This window comes from Pteropus vampyrus, unplaced genomic scaffold, assembly GCF_000151845.1.
Source record: "Pteropus vampyrus isolate Shadow unplaced genomic scaffold, Pvam_2.0 Scaffold49, whole genome shotgun sequence".
Taxonomy (NCBI): Eukaryota; Metazoa; Chordata; class Mammalia; order Chiroptera; family Pteropodidae; genus Pteropus; species Pteropus vampyrus.
Window position 1 is genome coordinate 5,706,762 of NW_011888830.1, and position 17,743 is coordinate 5,724,504.

Below are 17,743 nucleotides of genomic sequence, written 5' to 3' on the forward strand. Positions count from 1 at the left end.
GCTGAGGAGGACAGGAAGAGAAAGAAAAAGAAGGCCATAAAAGAAAAACAGAAGGACGGCTAAGAGAGCATCAGACGAGTGAAGTATCAGGAAAAATGAAGAACAGAACTGGAACCACACGTCTAGACAGCAGAGAGGAGACCCTTTCCAGGGCCGAGCGTGGCCGGTGGGTGCATTTCAGGGCCTCGGAGAGAAGCTTCAGAAGTTTCTAGAGCAGAAACTAGAAGACGGTGGGCTTAGGGATGAAAAACTGGAGGAAAGTCCATATAACAGCAAGTTTTGAGAAGCTGGAATGGAAAGAGGAAGTCACGTGCCTTTCTGTCGCCTGAGGAGGCGTGGGGAAGGCGAAGGGCTGGATGGGAAAAGACGAGGCCCAAGGGAAGACACGAGAAAGAGGGAGGAGAGGGAGATAGAGGCAGGAAGGTGATGAGGGAAAGAACTTCTGGGGTTCGGGGGTGCAGGAAGGGGAAGGAGGGGGGCACAAGAGGAAGGCGGATCTGAAAGCTGAGAAGGGACACCGCGCTCCTCCCTGGAGCCTGAGGACGGCTGTGGGGAGAGGCACAGTTCTGGAACCCAGACAGGGGACACACGGCGAGTCAGCAGCTCACGGTGACATGTCCCTCGACCCACGTGCTGAGACTTGACACCCACGTTTTGAAAAGGCTGCGCTCTCCTACATCACAGAGGCCCCGCGGTGGCAGGGACATCCGTCTCCCGAGCTACTGAGGCCAGAGTGGGGGGTGGGGGTGATGGGACACTGAGACTCTGTGACTCTCGGGTCTCTATGTAAGCATTTCACTACTGCTATCGGCCCATAAAACGACAGGACGTAACAGAAGGCAAGGAACTTACACACCCCGTGTGGTTCTCAGCCTAAGCGTTTTCAGCACGTACGTATTCTTTTTAAAACACCAGAAGTGTGAGTAGTTTGATCTTTAGGGGAAATTATAGTCAGATAATATCCAAAAGGTTACCACGATATAGCTGAATGATCTCTGCCTGTCACAGGTTAAAGAACATTTAAATTCTGGAAGCTCACGTCAGCTTTTTCCAGATAACAAATCTTAAGTGCCTTCCTATATTCACTCAATTAGCGATCTGGGGCCTTGATAGCGCTGCAGAGAGAAACTTTCCAAGTATCGTTCAAATCATATCTGAAAAGGTGGTCATAAATATTTTAGAGCCTAAGTGAACTAATAAGACCTAGACCCATTAAGGATAAGATCTTTTACAACAAATTAAATAAAACAATTTATTGAAGTCTGGGCTCGAGATAAGCTAGATTTACTAGCTGACCTTTTATTCATTTAAAGAACAAAATTAGCTCTAATTGCATTAGAATGGAATCCAGTAAATTTTCCTGAGTCTTCTAACGCGGCGTCCGCGTACGAACTGCTGTAATTGTTTACAAGGAAGATGGAAGCGCCTTGATTATGATCTTTCCGCTTGTTCTACTATGTAGTAAAAGCCAGTTTTTCTGACAGCACTGTAATGTGCCAGGGGAAGACAACAAACTTGGAGATTCCGTCATAATCTTAGGTCAGTGAAGATGAGAGAGTGGCGGAAGGAGGTCAAGAACTGCGAGTCGAGGCAAAACAGAAGAGGGCGGAAGACGGGAGCCAGAGCAACCCCGACTCCCGGCCTCCTCCGGACGCGAGACTGGGACCCGCAGGTCTGGGGCTGTCGCCTTTATTCTGTAAAGGCAGTGAGAATGGCACATATAATCCTCGACTTGTGTTTTTAGTCGTTCAGCGGCTAGAGGATTTCATTTGCAATGTTACCAGCTTTTGCTGGCATTAAAAGTAAGTCATTTACCATAAATTCTAAATATAGTCACTCTTAAGGTTTTTGGTCATTGTTCTTGTTATTTAGCTCTAATACAGGCGAAATATCTGTGAATTGTTTTGGTGTCAGTGGTCAGTTAACCAGGGCAAAACGCAACTATCGACCCTTCCAATCTTTTTTTTTTTTTTTTTAAGCAAAAGTTTTATCGGAAGAGAAACAAATTAAGAACAGAAAAGCAAAAGGCCTTCCAAGTGTGACAGGATGACGCTCTGAAACGTCCTAAACCATATTTCTAAAGGGTCATTTTATAAAACCAACAAGTTTCTTTGCTCTGCTTCAACACACTTTTATAAAAACACAAAATCTGACTGCCTTTTCCCAAAATAAAATAAAACAAATAAAATGATAAAACATAAATTAATAAAAAATAAAATAAAATAAAATCTGCCCTCCATCCCTTAATCTGGTAGGAGAGTCCTCCTTCCTTCTGGAACCTACGGGGCTATGTCCCCTACCACAGGGGCGCTGACGGGCTGGCCAGGGGCAGTCTGTGATGGGGACGGAGAACGGATGCTGCTCGCCGGGGTCACCGAGCACCGAGAACCAAGCGTATCGGCCTCGAGCGACTCGGGCCACCTTTGCCACCACAGAGAGGCAGGACGGAGAGACAGACGCCAAGCAGAGCCCGACTGACACTTTTCGACACTGGCACCATGTCACCCAAAGCCTAATGTACCCTTTCACTCTGCTCTGTGAGCTGGTGGACCTGGGTTTGTGCCGCCTGCATCCGAGAGGCCTGACCAATCCGAGAAAACAAGAGTGTTTCGCCAGAGACGAGGGCTCTCGGTGGTCGTCCTCTTGGCTGAGTGGGCTCCCACGCTGCACCCCCGGATTGGCGGTTGGCGCAAGAAATCGTCAAATAAAAAATGCTTTTGCGTCTGCTGTAAAAGCTGCTGTGGAAGACTCTGCTCCCGCTATCTGGCTCCATTCAGAAATAAAGTTTCAAACTTAGTGCCTTGAAAAACCTTCTCTCCTGAGAAATGAAGAGGTGTTTCCCTTTTTGCCCTGACTGCTAGGAAGCCATAATCATATTTGACGTGCAATCCTTTGCTTCTTTTTCCTCTCCTTGGTCTGAGTTTCCTATTTCTATTTTGTAGTAAGTTAATTACATGTTCTCTTTGAGTTACCCTAAACTCGTTTAGATGGGAAATAAATTATATACGAATCAACATTTCAAATATAGAAGGAAAATTTGGAAAGTGAGATAAAAACCATTTGCCATTATTTCTTTAAAGAGTTTATCACTAAAACACCACTACACGTTTCATGCTGTTAAATGTCTTTTGGCTAAATCTGGCTACATTTTAAAACAAAAACACTTTATTTAAAAATATCTTAAGTGGTTATTTTTGTAATTGTCCGTGATCCTTCTCTATTTCCAGTGTATTGTTAAAAAGGAAGAATCACAAAAAGACAGCAAATACCTATAAATATTGTTTTTAAAGAGTAAATCCTTATGCTTCTCAAATTTAATGAGCAAAGTTTCTGCTCCCATTCTCATAGTATATATAAATAATTTAGAAATCCCAACTATTCAAAAGCCCCCTCCAAAGCATAAGCTGAACTCTGTAAACTATAACAAGAAACTAAATTACTCACCGGAAAAGGAAAGCATCACATTTTCAGCACCTCTGCCAGGTGAGGTATGAAATTGTAAGAAATCTGATAATATTCATGTTATGTTAACATTGAAAATCGGAATTTTAGCAGAAAGAGAATTATAATTGCCAGCTGTAAAGTGGTCACTGACAAATACCTCAGCATAATTTGCGTACCTTGGAGCAAGAGTTAAATTTGTACAAGAAACTATTGTGACCTTCTCGGTCAAAGAAAATGCAGAATTGTCATTGACAATAATACTATTCTCTAAGAGGCATCATTAACGATTCCGTGTCACCTGATCAACTGCAGCATTACTGAACATTATTGGACGTTTGGAGGGTCACAATTAATAACCCCTCCTCTGGCGAGGCCACTGCATAAGGGCAGCTGACGACTTCTCCAACACAGTAACCCCATAGACCGTCCTGGCACTGATGACAGAAGGGACAGAGCCTCCTCCCGGCACCGGCCGGGACAGTGCTGAAGAGACATCTGAGAAGTGGCAGTGGGGGAGAACACTTAATCCCCTAACTGCCATTATTCATCCTCAAATCTTTATGTACATTTGTTTTTTCTTAATACTTTACCAATATTTAAAATTATTATTTTTTCGTGAGAAGCTCTTTTAGCAGTATTTTGAGCTTTGTAAATACAGCCACACATTTAAACTTAGAAGTTGTGGGTCCTGTGCTGCCATGTCGTTCCTGACAGCCCTAAGATACCCATCACCTCACTTTGCTCTATTTTCTTCATAGAAATGAATGAATGAATGAATGAATGAATGAATGCCATAAGTTAGCCCACTCTTCCTGTACTTGCTCAAAATAAACTAACTCAGAAAACAGAGAAGACGTGGATGACAACATGACAACTGTGTCGCCGCCGCCCCTCCACCGCACTAGCCCTGCCCTTCGTCACTGAGTCCAAGGGGGACCTCGGAATCCTGATCAATATGGTTCTAGGCAGCTGTTCCGGACAAGCTGAAACCCACCCGACTGTCAGACCGGGATCGGCTATATGTTGGCAATTTACCTGAATGGGCTGTTTCTTCCCATTCATACGACTCCAACAGACTTCGCAGGTGTTGAGACTGAAATTTCAGGGTGAGTATTTGAGTTTCATCTTCAATACAGACTAGGGGGCTCTGGATACCCGTTAATGGGGACACAGCAAAAGAATCGGAGGTCCTTGCAAAGTCATCTTGAATTTTAACACCATCGGGCGGAGGTACTGACTCGACAAAGACCCTTTAGAATATAATTTCCAGGCACGTTAAATCAAGGCAAAAGTAAGGTACCTTTGTCTTGCTTCAAGGCACAATAAGAGAATAGAGGAGATAATCTAACCTCACAGCACTTCCCTGGATCAAGGGCAGAAGACATAACGTCTTTATTTAAGGAGATTTAGAAACTAAATATTGTCTTAAAGATCTTTCAACGAGAGGGTATAATTTGAACCCTGTAAAGCTTTTTCTTTTTCCTATAATTTTGAAAGACTCTATTCTCTCTGCCTGTTTTTCAGCAGTAAACGACCCCCTCCCCAGACTATTCAAACCCCAAGTCTGCTCGTTAATTTCACTTCAAAAGAGTATCACTGCCCCCCAAGTGCGCACAAACCGAGCGGGTACAGGCACATCTGTATGAATCTGCCGCTTCTTCTCCATTATTACCGTGGGGAGGAAGCCGCGCACCCTCATGCTGCAGCGCGCAAGAGACTTTTAACTTCATGTGTGATAAAATATTACTTTTTACATTTTTTCCACACAAACACAGGCAGCGGGATGGACCTGGCCCATGGGCCGTGGTTTGCTGACCTCTGATTTAGATTAAAAAAAGAAAAACTCTGTACTGATCAAGTTACATAACGTGCATTACTATGTGACGTGTGCCTCTTTTCCCTCTCTTATTTAAATGTAAAATGTAGTATATTTCACTGAATTTATTCTTTAGTTCATTATAAGTATTTCCTCGAGTCTGACTTTGGTTGAATGATTATTACTCATATAACATGGCAGTTATATCTGAAAGTTCATCTGCTAGATAACGTACTTCATGGGCAATTCGTCTATAATGTCTGGGTACTGCAACCCCCAAAGCTGTACCTTCTGTTCCACAGTAACGGAATCTATTTCTCACAACTACCGGTATCTCAGGTGTATGAGTGACTTACTGAGAGAAGAAAAAGTTGATAGAATGACTGAAAGACGCTTAAGGGTGGATGAGATGACTATTATTATCACCGCTCCTTTTTACAAACCCCATTTCTCCAAAGGGAACGTGCAAGCCAAACACGTGTGGAAGTAAAGATTAAGTGACTTACTGAGAAACAGAAATAAACATGAACTAGTAGGAGAAAAGTATTTGTTGACTGACATATAAAAACATCTTCCCCTTAGAGACATAAGCCCAAACCCAGAATTCCCAAGAAGATGGTACGAACAGTTACTCTGGTTGGGTCTCCTTGCTGACCGACCTCTGTCCCCTACTGGTTGAGAGAGATAAGGGTAAATTTATTCAAATTTTTGTAGGTAAGGTCGAGGGCACCAGGTATACGAGTAACTGGTTAATAAAGAGCCGAATCTACAGTATTTTTGTTACGCTGTCTAAGTGTCGGCAAAACCACTATCTACTCTACCTACTAAACAAATCCATGGGCCCTATTTTCATTTTTGTGGTTAAAAACTGAATGAAAATTAACTGTCTTGTAAGCCTATTTTCTACAGAATATTTGATTGTTTGCAATGTAAACTAATCCATTTTCAGGCTTACTGGTAAAAAAATAAGGTTGTCAACTTGTACATTTAGCTTGTGAAATTCATTGAAATGATATATAGTATGATTTTTGAATAAAAGGAAGACTTCAATGTGATTTACAAAAAAAAAAAATCCTTATTAGGATCACAAAAGAGCATTGCGGGCCCTAATTCACACCCCAGAAATGAATAAAGAAGCACAGCCACTTCATTCACTTTCAAGAAAGGTGGGGACTGATGTGATGATGTTGTAAAAATTAAGACAAACAGCACACCTGGGGTTTACGTTTAAGTTCTCTCTTAAAAATAAAAGCAGGTAATTAAGATTTCCGTTATTATTATGTACTGGTTTATGAAGCCTTTGGCAGTAGCTTTGTTTCATAGATACAGAATAAAGCCATGTGCCATCTGAGCGAGAAGAGAATCTCGGTGTCTGCGATGGTGACGGGGAATACATACTGAGAAGGTGCAGCATTACACCCGCCGAGGTGTACTACGGCAGTTCATCTCTTCAATACATAATCTCTTACTTACTTTTCAGATAACCAGAACTGTAAAAGCCAGGCAAAAGCAATGTTATGTGCTCGTACTTAATAAAGAGAGAAAGAACAAGGAAAAAAAAAAAAGAAAAAAAAAGATCATACATGTTAAAGAAAGCAATATGCATTTACTCTGCGGAAGAAAGCAATACGAATTGAAAATGAAGGATTCTCAAAGTAAGGCTTGAGCCTGCATTTCACACCGGGTGAAGGAGAGCTCTGAATCCATCAGGCAAGAGAAGAGACGGTTCAGTTCAATCCACTCCACTCTAACTCACACGCTCATACTCACATCTTGTCTTGGCCAGCACCGACTCGGAGGGTTAATCTGGGGATAACCGGACTTGGGGCTGGAACAGCTGGCTCCACTTTTATCTGTTGAAGTTAGGACAGCAGAGTGAAATACAGTTTTTTTTTGTTTTTTGTTTTTTTCAACAAAAGTACCTCCTACTGCTTCTCCTACTTCCCCATCTCCACAAACCTGATAAGCAGGTTTAAGCCTCGAACGCGGCTAGAAGACTTGCTGGATGCACAGATAACCTGGGCCACGCAGGGCTCTGGCTTCTCAATGACCGAAGGCTACCTGGCATCGTGAGAAATTCTACAAACTTTAATCACGTCCTGTCAATGGGGTCGTCATCTCTCTATTTTCTTAGTTTTGGTTAATTTCTTAGATTTTACTGTTAGAATTTTTTAAACAGAAATTGTTATCTAGAGCACCTGGTGGAGGGCTGAAGTAGTTGCCAGACTTACCATGAACAGAAAAAAAAAATACAGTGATCTCTCCGCTATAAAAGGCATCTATTATGGGATTTGTAAAACTGTAAACTCACCTTAAGTCTGCATTATATAAGAGAGTGAAACATCAAGTGTGACTATAGCATTAAACTGCTCAATTCCTTGGCATGTAGAACAAAGATCCGAAATACTATAAAGAAACCAAATACGTTTTAGAAAGGATGTGTGGCGAAGGCAGCGACTGATGGAGAAGTTAAAGGTCACAGAGAGTCGGAAAGGGGGGGACACGATTAAGCACAGTGTCAGAGGGGCCCTTTCCATTTGGGTGAAGACCCTATGGAGTAACAAATACGTGGAATGAACAGACTGAAAAAACATTATCCTCTATATCACAGTTTTGCAACAGGGGATTTAGTCCCATTTTTGGTGGGGCGGCTCTTTGTTGAGTGGGACTGTGCCGGGCACTGCCAGATGGTGACCGCCTGGGTCTCGGGTAGTACTGTAGACACACTGCTCGTCACTGTGACATCCACCAGCAAACTACTGATGATACATTTCGAGCTTAAGAATTAAATCGTAATGAAACAGACTGGTGGTTTTAAAGGAGAATGAATATATAACAATACCCAATATATTATATCATATGACTTATATGTTGCACATTGAGCAAATCTACTCTTTTTTCATAAATTTTTACCTATCCTCTTTTAAAGTTTAATTTTAATGTTGTTACATCAAGATCTATGGCCTGGACCGCTAGGGGAACTGTCAAGCCCCCACAAACTCGTGTCCCCGACCTCACTAGGGCCCACCTCCGCGGTGTGCTAACACACCTTCCCCCATCGATGAGCCTGTTCGTTTCTGCGTTTTCGACCTCAGTCCCATTCAACATTTTCATATAGCTTTTACAAGTGCTTGACTTCATCTTTTCCTTAAATTGTCTTTTCTTCAGTCTCTAGCTTTCCACGGATTCCTCAACCCGCTCCAATCTACTCTCAGCCCAGCCACGCCGCCGAGCCCACTCGCTCTGGACGCCACTTACTTCCTAACGTCCCTCACGTCCCAGGACGTTTCTCCAGGGTAGGTCTCCTCCCTCCTCCTCCTCTCTTACAAAGCCCTCTGCTTGTGCCTGACCTTATTTGGTCCTCTCTTCCTGTCATCCCCCAGTTTCTTCAGTGATCCATCCCTGTCCGTGGTTTTCACTGTAAGCCTTAAATACGCCGTGTCTCCAGACTCTCCCCTAGGCTGGCACTGAGGGAGCCTAAGACTGAAACCTAATGTTGCTGACGGAGCATTTTCAACCACAGAGCTGAATGGTGCTTCACCTCATCACACCTTTAACTCCCAGCTTCCCCAAAGACCTGCCCCTCTCCATGGTACCACCTTTTCTGGGGGGGAGGCGGATGGCCCCTTCATCTGCCTAGGTCTTTGGATGGTATAGCCCAGCCATTTTCCTTGAACCCTTAGGGGATCAAGAGTCCGTGGGGTGGGGTCAGAGCAAGACCCCTGTACAATAAGTGAGGTGACTCTGCCACACCTCAATGCTGAGGTCTCGCATAAAGCTGTCCACTTTGTCTGCAGCGTCTTTTACGATGACTGACATAGACTTGTGAGATGGCTAAGGTTGGTGGTAAAATATTTTTTTTCTCCATGGAAGGCTAACTAGTTTATGTGGAAAGTGAGATTAACTTTGACCTCACTTCCCCTCAACTAAACTGCCTGGCTTTTCGATGCTGTCTTAAATGGCTTGGCGGGGCAAAAGAATCAAGACACGGTCTATTTATGACCCATCATAAAAAAATGTTAAATGATGCCACATGTAAAAAATAAGAATAATAGAGATACTTCTTATAAGTCAAATTAAAAATGGTACAAATGTAATCTGAAGACAAGAGCTATTTAGTAAACCTGTTGAGTTACTGAATGATTTAGAGCCTGTTACCTCAGCTCGAAGTTTTACCTGTAATGAAGATGACCACACAGTCCAAACAGCGATGCCTCTGAGAGTGAAGGCGGGCAGAGTTATCCACAGCACATGACCGGTGCAAGCTGGACTGTCCTGGACAAACCAGGACATCCGGTCACCCTACCTAAGATACTCAAGTGCCTTCATTTCGTTCTTAAAGAAGCTAAATCAGATTTAACTTAAAGACAAAAATCCAGCAAGTGTTGAAAAAGGTTAATAACAATGCTAATAACGCAGATAGAGAAAGTACAATTTCTAAATAAAGATTTCTGTGCTTGCTTCGGCAGCACGTGTACTAAAATTGGAACAATACGCAGAAGATTAGCATGGCCCCAGCGCAGAGATGCCACGCAAATTCGTGAAGCATTCCATATCTTAAAACAATAATTAAAAAATAACAGAAATTCCTCACCAGACTCTTGTTTACGCTAACTTTGTGCAAATGCCTACCAAGGTAAAGAGACGTTTCCTACAATCCTAAACCAATTTCCCAGAAATCAACAAACGAAATGACAATTACTTCAATCGCTTAAACAGTACGACTAACGCCATCTTTGAATGGCGTGAAGCCAAGACCTGGGGACGGCGTGGGCCTCTAAGGGTTAAAATAAAAGAAGAGGGCTTTGGAGGGTTGCTGAGAACTGGGGCGCGCGGGAGAGCATTTACAGTGGATTACCACGTCCCGATTCTCCGAAGAGGCAAAGTCCAGTAATGTTAGACTCCTTTGTGGCTAACTAAAAATACATTGTCAGTGGATTTGTCCAGTTTTATGTATAAGCAATACTTCTTTCACCTGAACTAATACTAGTAGTCATATAAGCCCCTTATTGCCATGTGCTGCATTTTTTTTGCTAATCTTCAAGGATTTAGCTTCTTTGCCACATACCTCAGGGCACCAACTGATAAAGCTCTAACTCTCCATTTTTCCAGGACACCAGCAGTGCGGCCTTGCAAAAAATGAAAATCGCTCAAGAGATTTAAAGGGGAAATTTATTTTTAAAATCCTGACTTGAAGCAAAGAGGTGGATTTTTAAAAAGCTTATCTATAAAGAATCAGTTTAAATTTAAATTCTATCTTGGAACTCTTTCATGCATTCCAGCTTTAAAGTTTATCTTCTGACAGGGACTTTCTGCAAAGGTAATGGGCAGCTTTGTCAATATAATCTGGCCAAGTTTTTATTTTCTATTTTTTCTTAATGTTAAACTTCTTTCATTAAAAAAGCCCCATGTATGTGTGCTAGGTAGGGTAGCAGCCAGTTCAGCCAGCACTAGTTCAGATTCCTGTCTATGCTAGTATGTCGGAAAAATATCCACAAATAGTGGGGATGAAAAGCCAAATTTAATTACCTAACGACCTGGATGTTGAACTATGACAACTGGTAACCATCTTACTGTCTTTCTTAGCGGTCGAGGTCTTTACATTATTTCCACGTAGAAACATAGTCTAAGTAAACACTGATACACTATTTAAAATATTAAAAGGATGGTCAAAGAGAAGGTGGCCTACGCTGTGGTCACATAGGACAAGTAGAATCCAGCAAGGACAAGAGAAGAGTCAGGCTTTAGTTAAGCGCTCGGTGTTCACTCACATGAAGACTTGGGGATGGCCTTTGGTGAACGTCTATAAATTCAGATGTGCTCATTTAAACATCAGTTACTGGTTTCCTCTTGGAACAGACAGTAATAAGAAACAGGAAAGGAATATTTCTCTCTTTTTACTGGGTTATTTTATTTACCGAAAACCCTTCATTTCACTAGTTAATTATGAGAGCAGTTAAGACTGGAAATGAGATGTTACTTTAAAGAGCAGGGAATAAATTATATAAACGTTTAACTAAAACAAATAAATAAACAAACAGATAAACGAACAGAAGGGAAGATGATGAGAACCTTTTGTTACAGGCACGTGGCAGTAAGACTATCATTCTCTAAAGAGCAAACTGTTTAAGTGCAATAAAAGACTATTTTGGGGGGCAAATGCTGAGGATTTGGGGATAGACTGAGGAAATGTTCGACACTGTAACTGTTCATTACTGAAGCCACAGAAGCTTCGAGGCCCTCCACTGCCTGTCCCTTCAGATACAGCAGATGAACAGGAGCTCTCTGAGGTCTCTTCAGGGACTAAACTTTTCTAGATCATGACGTCACCTTGCTCGAGAGGATGAAACTGTGCCTGTCCCTGTCATCGGCTTCCATCGGAGGAGATGGCCTGAGGAGGCTGTCTGGTAACAGAGAACGCAGGCTTTGTTCGGACAGACCCGGGGCGAGCTGTGGCTCTTCACTCGCCAGCTGCAAGTTCCCTGACCTTTCCGTTGTCCTCAACGGCAAAGCAGCAGCGACAGTACCAAACCCTCGGAGCCGTTGGGGGGATTAATTAATCGAATTCTGGCCAGGTCTGGCAAGTACCAACTGTACGTACTCAGTAAATGATGGCTGCCAGCGTCACTATCTGGGTTAGTTCATGCAAAAGCTGACGTTAGCTCAAATAAAACGACTCATCAGTAGGTAGGATAATAACTTGGGAAATCCTTTATAGAACTGAGGAGCTGTCCATTACGAGCAAATCTCAGTCCTCTACGAGTTGACTATCGATGTTCATTAGCTGTACGAAAATCTGGAATTGTCACAGTCATCTACTAGTCTTAAATGACACAAACTAATCTTGTTTTCTATGAAAGGGCTGCAGAGAAGGCCTGTTAAGCCACAACATTGTTAGAGAAGGTAGAGGTGACCCACAGTGCTGTGTCGCTGTCTTCCCTAGTCCTGAATGGGAGGAAGGAGGCAGAGGGAGGGAGAGAGGGCCGGCAGTCAGGCGAGGCTGGTGGATGAGCTGAGTTTAGATCCACATTGTCTGACTGCTGAAGCCCATGCCCTCCGTGGGCCGGCGCGGGGCCTCTTTCTCTACTGACGTCATCGTTTTGGGGGTGAAACTCTAGGATGGCATCTTAGATCACATTCCAGTAAGAGCATAAAAACATGTTTCTAAGTTTTACTGATGGATTTGGGCTCATCTCCTACATAAGGCTATCTGTAAAACTGTTCAATTCCATTAACATAAATGAGACGTTCTCTTTAACAGTGATCCTCCTCCACCCTCCTAAAAAACACTTAAAATACTAAATTTTAATTAACGCAGTCCTGTAACCTTTCATCTAAACCTCAAAGATCCACGGCTAATAAATTAAGTCACACGATACATGCACCGACACAAACACAAAGTTTTTAAACTGCTCTGAAAGTTACTGCTGGGTGTGTCACGCGTCGACATCATTGCTCTTACTGTTCTCCAGATAAAGTCGGTTCGGTTCTGTTTTAAAGAGGGAGAGCCCAGACTCCCGGCCCTGGCTCATGTGTGATATTAACTACCAGCCTGTGCGTAAGTCGCCGTCCTCTGCATTACAACCACGACTGGGAAAACGAGTTTGCTTCTGATGGCGCGTCACTCAACCAGGCGCCTGCGCACGCCGCTTCGCTCGGCCCATTTCAAATTCAATGCAGCAGAGCGCAGTGGTTAGCGAGGCCGGTTACGGCATCCGATGGCCTGGGCTGGACTGCGCCTCCCGTTCAGCCCCTACCTAAGTATGTGATCTTGTGTGGGTTTGTTAATCTCTCTAAGGCCCAATTTCTCATCTTAAAGTGATAATAATTACAGTAACTACCTTACAGAGTTGTGGTAAGGACGTAAACTTATAGTGTTTAGCATATAGTGATCACTCGATAAATGTTAACTCTTACTGTTCTGCTGTTTTAAAAAAAAAGTGTGATTATCATATTCCTACTTTAAAGATGAAGTACCTGGGGAGTAAAGAAATGAAAAAGCTTGTCCTGGCTCTTCTGCTGGATTCCAAAGCTCCAGGCCCCTTCTCACTATGCAGATCCCCGTTTAATAAACGGTACCGTTGTTGGTGCTTGTACTGGTAAATGTGGATGTGACAGGTAAAAACTCCACAGGTAGGTAGAAGAGCTATGGGGAGGTTACTTTCTTGTATTATGACGACACCCTCGCTTGCTGCTCTGGGTCAGTGTCAGAGAACTGCTCCTGTGAGCTGGCCGGGACGAGGGGGAAGGACGAGATCGTGAACAAAGACACTTTCTGGGGCGACTCACATAGGCCTCACCTTGATCTGCCCTTGACCCTTGCTGTCTTTCTTCTGTGGTCAGGAAGGGGTTTCTTAGAGCATGGAGCACACCAGCTTTGGCATTGCTTCCGTTCGCTCACATGGCTTGAGACTTGGGGGGATTCAGTGGGGTTAGAAAACAGTCAGTGTTCAAGTTAACGCCTCAGTTTCTACTCCTTGTCGATGGCGTTTCCATGGGCTGCCCTGGCTATGTCTTTTCCTAACTGCATAAAGCACTGAAATTTAAAAGAGTGCCCAAGGAGCAGAAATAATTTTTGAACACCGTGACCACGCTGACCTGCCCTGTCGCACATACGTTAGCTCGTACCGTCGACGGTGTAAAAACTCTGGGTTTCTAGCTTCCAGGGGTTGGCTCGGAGTGGAATAACAACACTCGCCACCAGCATCACCGTCACCTCTGTTTACGGAGCGTTTGCTTACGTGCCAGACACAGCGCTCAGCGCGTCTCGGCGGTTATCTCATTTGCTCCTCACAGAACTAACTTGCCCGACTTCACGCAGCTCAAAAAAGTCAGGATTTGAACTCAGGTTTAACTCTAGGGACAATACTGTTTATTTTTTTTTTTAAGACCTTATACGATAGCTGACTTTTTAAGTATTTATTTTTTGTCACTGACCTGCTCCATAGCCAATCAAAACTGACACAAGGCCTTGAAGGCTTCTGTGAGTGAAATGTGTCACTTGGAACCGAGCCTTTGCCTCCAGCGAGGGTGATCAGAGGAACTTTGCCTTCTCACGGCCAGACAGATGTGGAGCAGGCATGGGCTGCTGCCGCAGATCTAACCTGACTGGCTTACTCGGATTCACGACGGCCCCACTGACTTCCGAAGCTGAGACGGTGCCGGAAGCAACAGTACCTGTTTGGTTGGCTGGAGGCTCGGGCGCCAGGTTGCTAGGTATATGATGGGTAAGTGACTGATTGCGGCCAGGCAAGGTCTCTGAAACAGGAAGGACATCTGTGTGCACGCGACCTGGCTCTGGCCGCCTGTGTGACCTTGGCTTGGACAAGTCACTCTGGCTCAGTTTCTCATCGGTCAATGGTGATAACAGTACCTGCTGGACCTATGTCCCAGGTGTGTTAGAAGAAAATAAGGTATGTGGAAGTGCCAGGTACTACATAGGTGATGAAATGACTTTTAAAATAGCAATAAGAGTTGGATTTCTGTGTCTTGTTAACTTGCCCACGTTCGGTTCTTAATCAGAGTTTTATTCTACTTCTTCATATTTTAGAATACCCAAGGGCTATTTACTAAAGTTAGGCAGAAAAATGTGAGGGTTGCCGTCACTTCTGGCCAGCCCGACGAGTTCTTCTAAGTTTGAAATGAAAAATATTGCCAAAGTATTGATAATAGATCTGTGGTAGGTCAAATAGATAGTATTTTATCAAGTGAGAAAAATGACTGTGTATTGTTTTGTAGCTAGCCTCAAAGAGGACAGCCTCTAGAAGGCAAGAAAAGATGTCTGAGGACCTAACTGTACGTCTGCTAGCGGGAGTTCCTGGAAACTTCTGAAGAAAGTTTAAAAGAGAATTTCGAATCAACCAGTCTACTGCTAGGAATCCAAAGAACTCGGACTAAAGAGCCAGGCCGTGAAAGCAGAGGCCACGCCTCGCACGCCCGAAGGATGGCGGCCGAGCTCCCACGGGACCGCGGGATGGCTACTGGTTTCTGCACTGTGCTCCGCCAAGCCCGCCTGACCCGCAGCGTAAGGCGTTCGCGGTCGCTTTCCTCCCCCGACCCGGGCTGCAGATCAGCCCGGAGACTCGGAAACAGGTCCTAAGCTTACCAAAGCAGAACGCAGAAGGGCGAGGGATGCCACAGATCGTAGCAGACACCATGACCTTAAATATTGGCAAAAATGGCTCACTCAGAAGAAAATCAGCAAGCAAGGAAGGACCCGGGGTCTTGCTAACTAACTTAAAATAGTGCCGTGGTCCTGCATGCTCTTGGAAAAATGAATGCTGTCCTCTTTGGGTATCTAGTATTTGGGTACAAAACGGTATGTAGTAGACTCGATCCTTACAAAAGTATCATTCACGGTTTAAGATTACCGATCTCTTTAACCTGCCAGAGATTAGTATGGTTAATAGAGAGCTGATGGTCTGATTCGAATCCTCTTAAATTTTTAACGCTTTCTAGTGTATAAGGGGCTTAATTACAAGTCTGTAAGTTTTACAATTAAAGTTAAATTTTGTAACCCCATTACCAACACGTTTCCAGTGACATGGGTGACCTGCATCCAAAACACGGACATGACTGCTGGCCGTGTCACCTGCATTTTTCATCGTCACTGGGACCGTGTTTGGGTCGTGCTGGAAACAGGCAAGTGCTTACTTTTTCGTGCTTGTGTTTCTCCTTCTCTCGCTCTCTCTTCTCTCTCTCTCTCTTCTCTTTCTCTCTCTCCTTCTCTTTCTTCTCCTTTTCCTTCTCCTTCTCTTTCTTTTTCTTCTTCTCCTTTTTGTCCTTTTTCCTTTCTTTGTCCTTAGGTTTCTCTTTTTCTTCAAACAGCTTTTCGGGCAGCATGGGCGACAGGGAGGGCAGCAGGGCCGGGCCCCTGGCGGCCGGGACGGGGCTGAACAGGGGCAGGGCCACGTCCTTGGGTGGCAGCACCAGGGGGGCTGGTGGCGCTTTCCCCTTGTCCTCGCGACCCTTCTCTTTGACCTTGTCCCTGTCTCGCTTCTCTTTCTCCTTCTTGCCCTTCTCTCTATCTTTCTTCTTATCTTTATGCTTCTCCTTGTCCTTCCTCACGAGCCCGTCTTTCAGCCGCACTTTGGAGTCGACGTCCTCGAATTCTCTGATTTTGAACTTGTAGGGGTCCGACTCGTCCTCCCGCAGGAGCTCCTTCCACGGGGACTTGGTCTCCTTGCTGGCTTCCTTGTCCTTCTCCTTCTCTTTCCCTTTCTCCTTCTCCTTACTCCTGTCCTTGCCTTTGTCTCTCTCCCTCTCCCTGTCTCTCTGCTTCTCTTTCTTCTTCATTTTCGTCTTCAGTTCCTTTTTCAACTTCTTTTTGACGTCCGCCGAGGATGGCGGTTTGGCCCGCTCCTCGTACAGCTTGTGCAGGGGTTCGGGCGTGGGAGGGGAGATGGAGGGAGACGACAGGTAAGGGAAGCTGGGGGGCACGCCGGGTGCCGTCCCCATCTTTGCTTTCCGTACGACCTCGTCGATGGAGGCGTCCATCGTCCAGGAGTTATCCGAGCTGGACGTCCCACTGGCCAGAGGCAGCGGCGTGGCCCCCGCCTTAGTGAAGGTGTTGGCGGGGGCGGCCTTGGGAGTCATGCATTCCGGCCCCGAGATGCGCTTAGGGCTGGTGAACATGTCGCCTTCCGATTCTGAGCCCGAGGAGAACTCGAAAGGGTCCGGCTCCCTCTCGGCACAGGCCCGGGCGATCACGGCGTCGATGGAGTCGTCGATGGTTTTGTCGGTGACCGGGGCCTTTTTGGGCGGATTCTCAGTGCTCAGCTTCCCTGGGTCCGGGGGGATGTGCACGTGTGTGACCGCGGGGGCCTCTTTGCTCATCTTCTCGCCTGCTGTGGCCGAAAGGGTCCTGTTTGGCGTCTCGGGCCTGACGGGTGTTTGGGGGACATGGGACACAGCCTTGGGGCTCTTGGGGCTTCGGGGGCTCTTGGAACGTCCAGGAGATTTCTTTTCTTTGGACATCGTTTTCGGGGACCGGATGGGACTTCCGACCATGGCCGGCGCCTGAGGAGTTTTAGGGGACTTAGACTTCTGTCCCGGAGACGTCGTTTTCGTCTTTGCCTTCGGCGTGAACGACTTTGTCTCTAAGGGCTTTGCGGCTGGCAGCTGTGATTTTGCGACGGGCGCTAACATCGGCGGCTCCGGTGACGCGGGCGCGGGGTCGCTGCTGTCCTGCACGTGGACGGGAGACAGCAGCGGGGGGATCTTCTGCGTGTTGATCGAGCTGAGCGGCTCCCGAGCTTCCGACAGCACCGCGTCCAGCGCGTCCCCCTTGGCGTTCAGCAGTCGTGGCCGCTTCACCACGGGCATCTCCTCGGCCTCCGGACTGTCCAACGGTCTCTTACCCAAGAAATTCTCGTCATTGATGATCTCCTCCTCCTCCAGCTCGTCGTCTGCTTCCAGGGGAACCTGCATGGCTTCTGCCGACGTCCCCCCATCGGTGGGCACCTGCTCTTCTTCTTCTTCTGG

At 45.3% G+C, this 17,743-nt stretch overlaps 1 protein-coding gene and 1 non-coding gene across 2 annotated transcripts in view; one reads left to right on the forward strand and one right to left on the reverse strand.

Annotated features, from left to right (window-relative positions):
• Positions 1-17,743, reverse strand: part of TAF3 (TATA-box binding protein associated factor 3) — a 142,512-nt gene that overhangs the window by 18,832 nt on the left and 105,937 nt on the right. Inside the window, exons 3-4 of the mRNA XM_011359655.2 lie at positions 15,914-17,739; positions 7,031-7,113 (exon numbers count right to left, since the gene is read on the reverse strand). Of these exons, the coding sequence (XP_011357957.1) occupies positions 7,031-7,113; positions 15,914-17,739 (1,909 nt within the window). The remainder of the gene's footprint in view (positions 1-7,030; positions 7,114-15,913; positions 17,740-17,743) is intronic.
• Positions 9,714-9,820, forward strand: LOC111739337. The gene has a single exon (XR_002780215.1). It is a non-coding gene; the product is annotated as a U6 spliceosomal RNA (small nuclear RNA).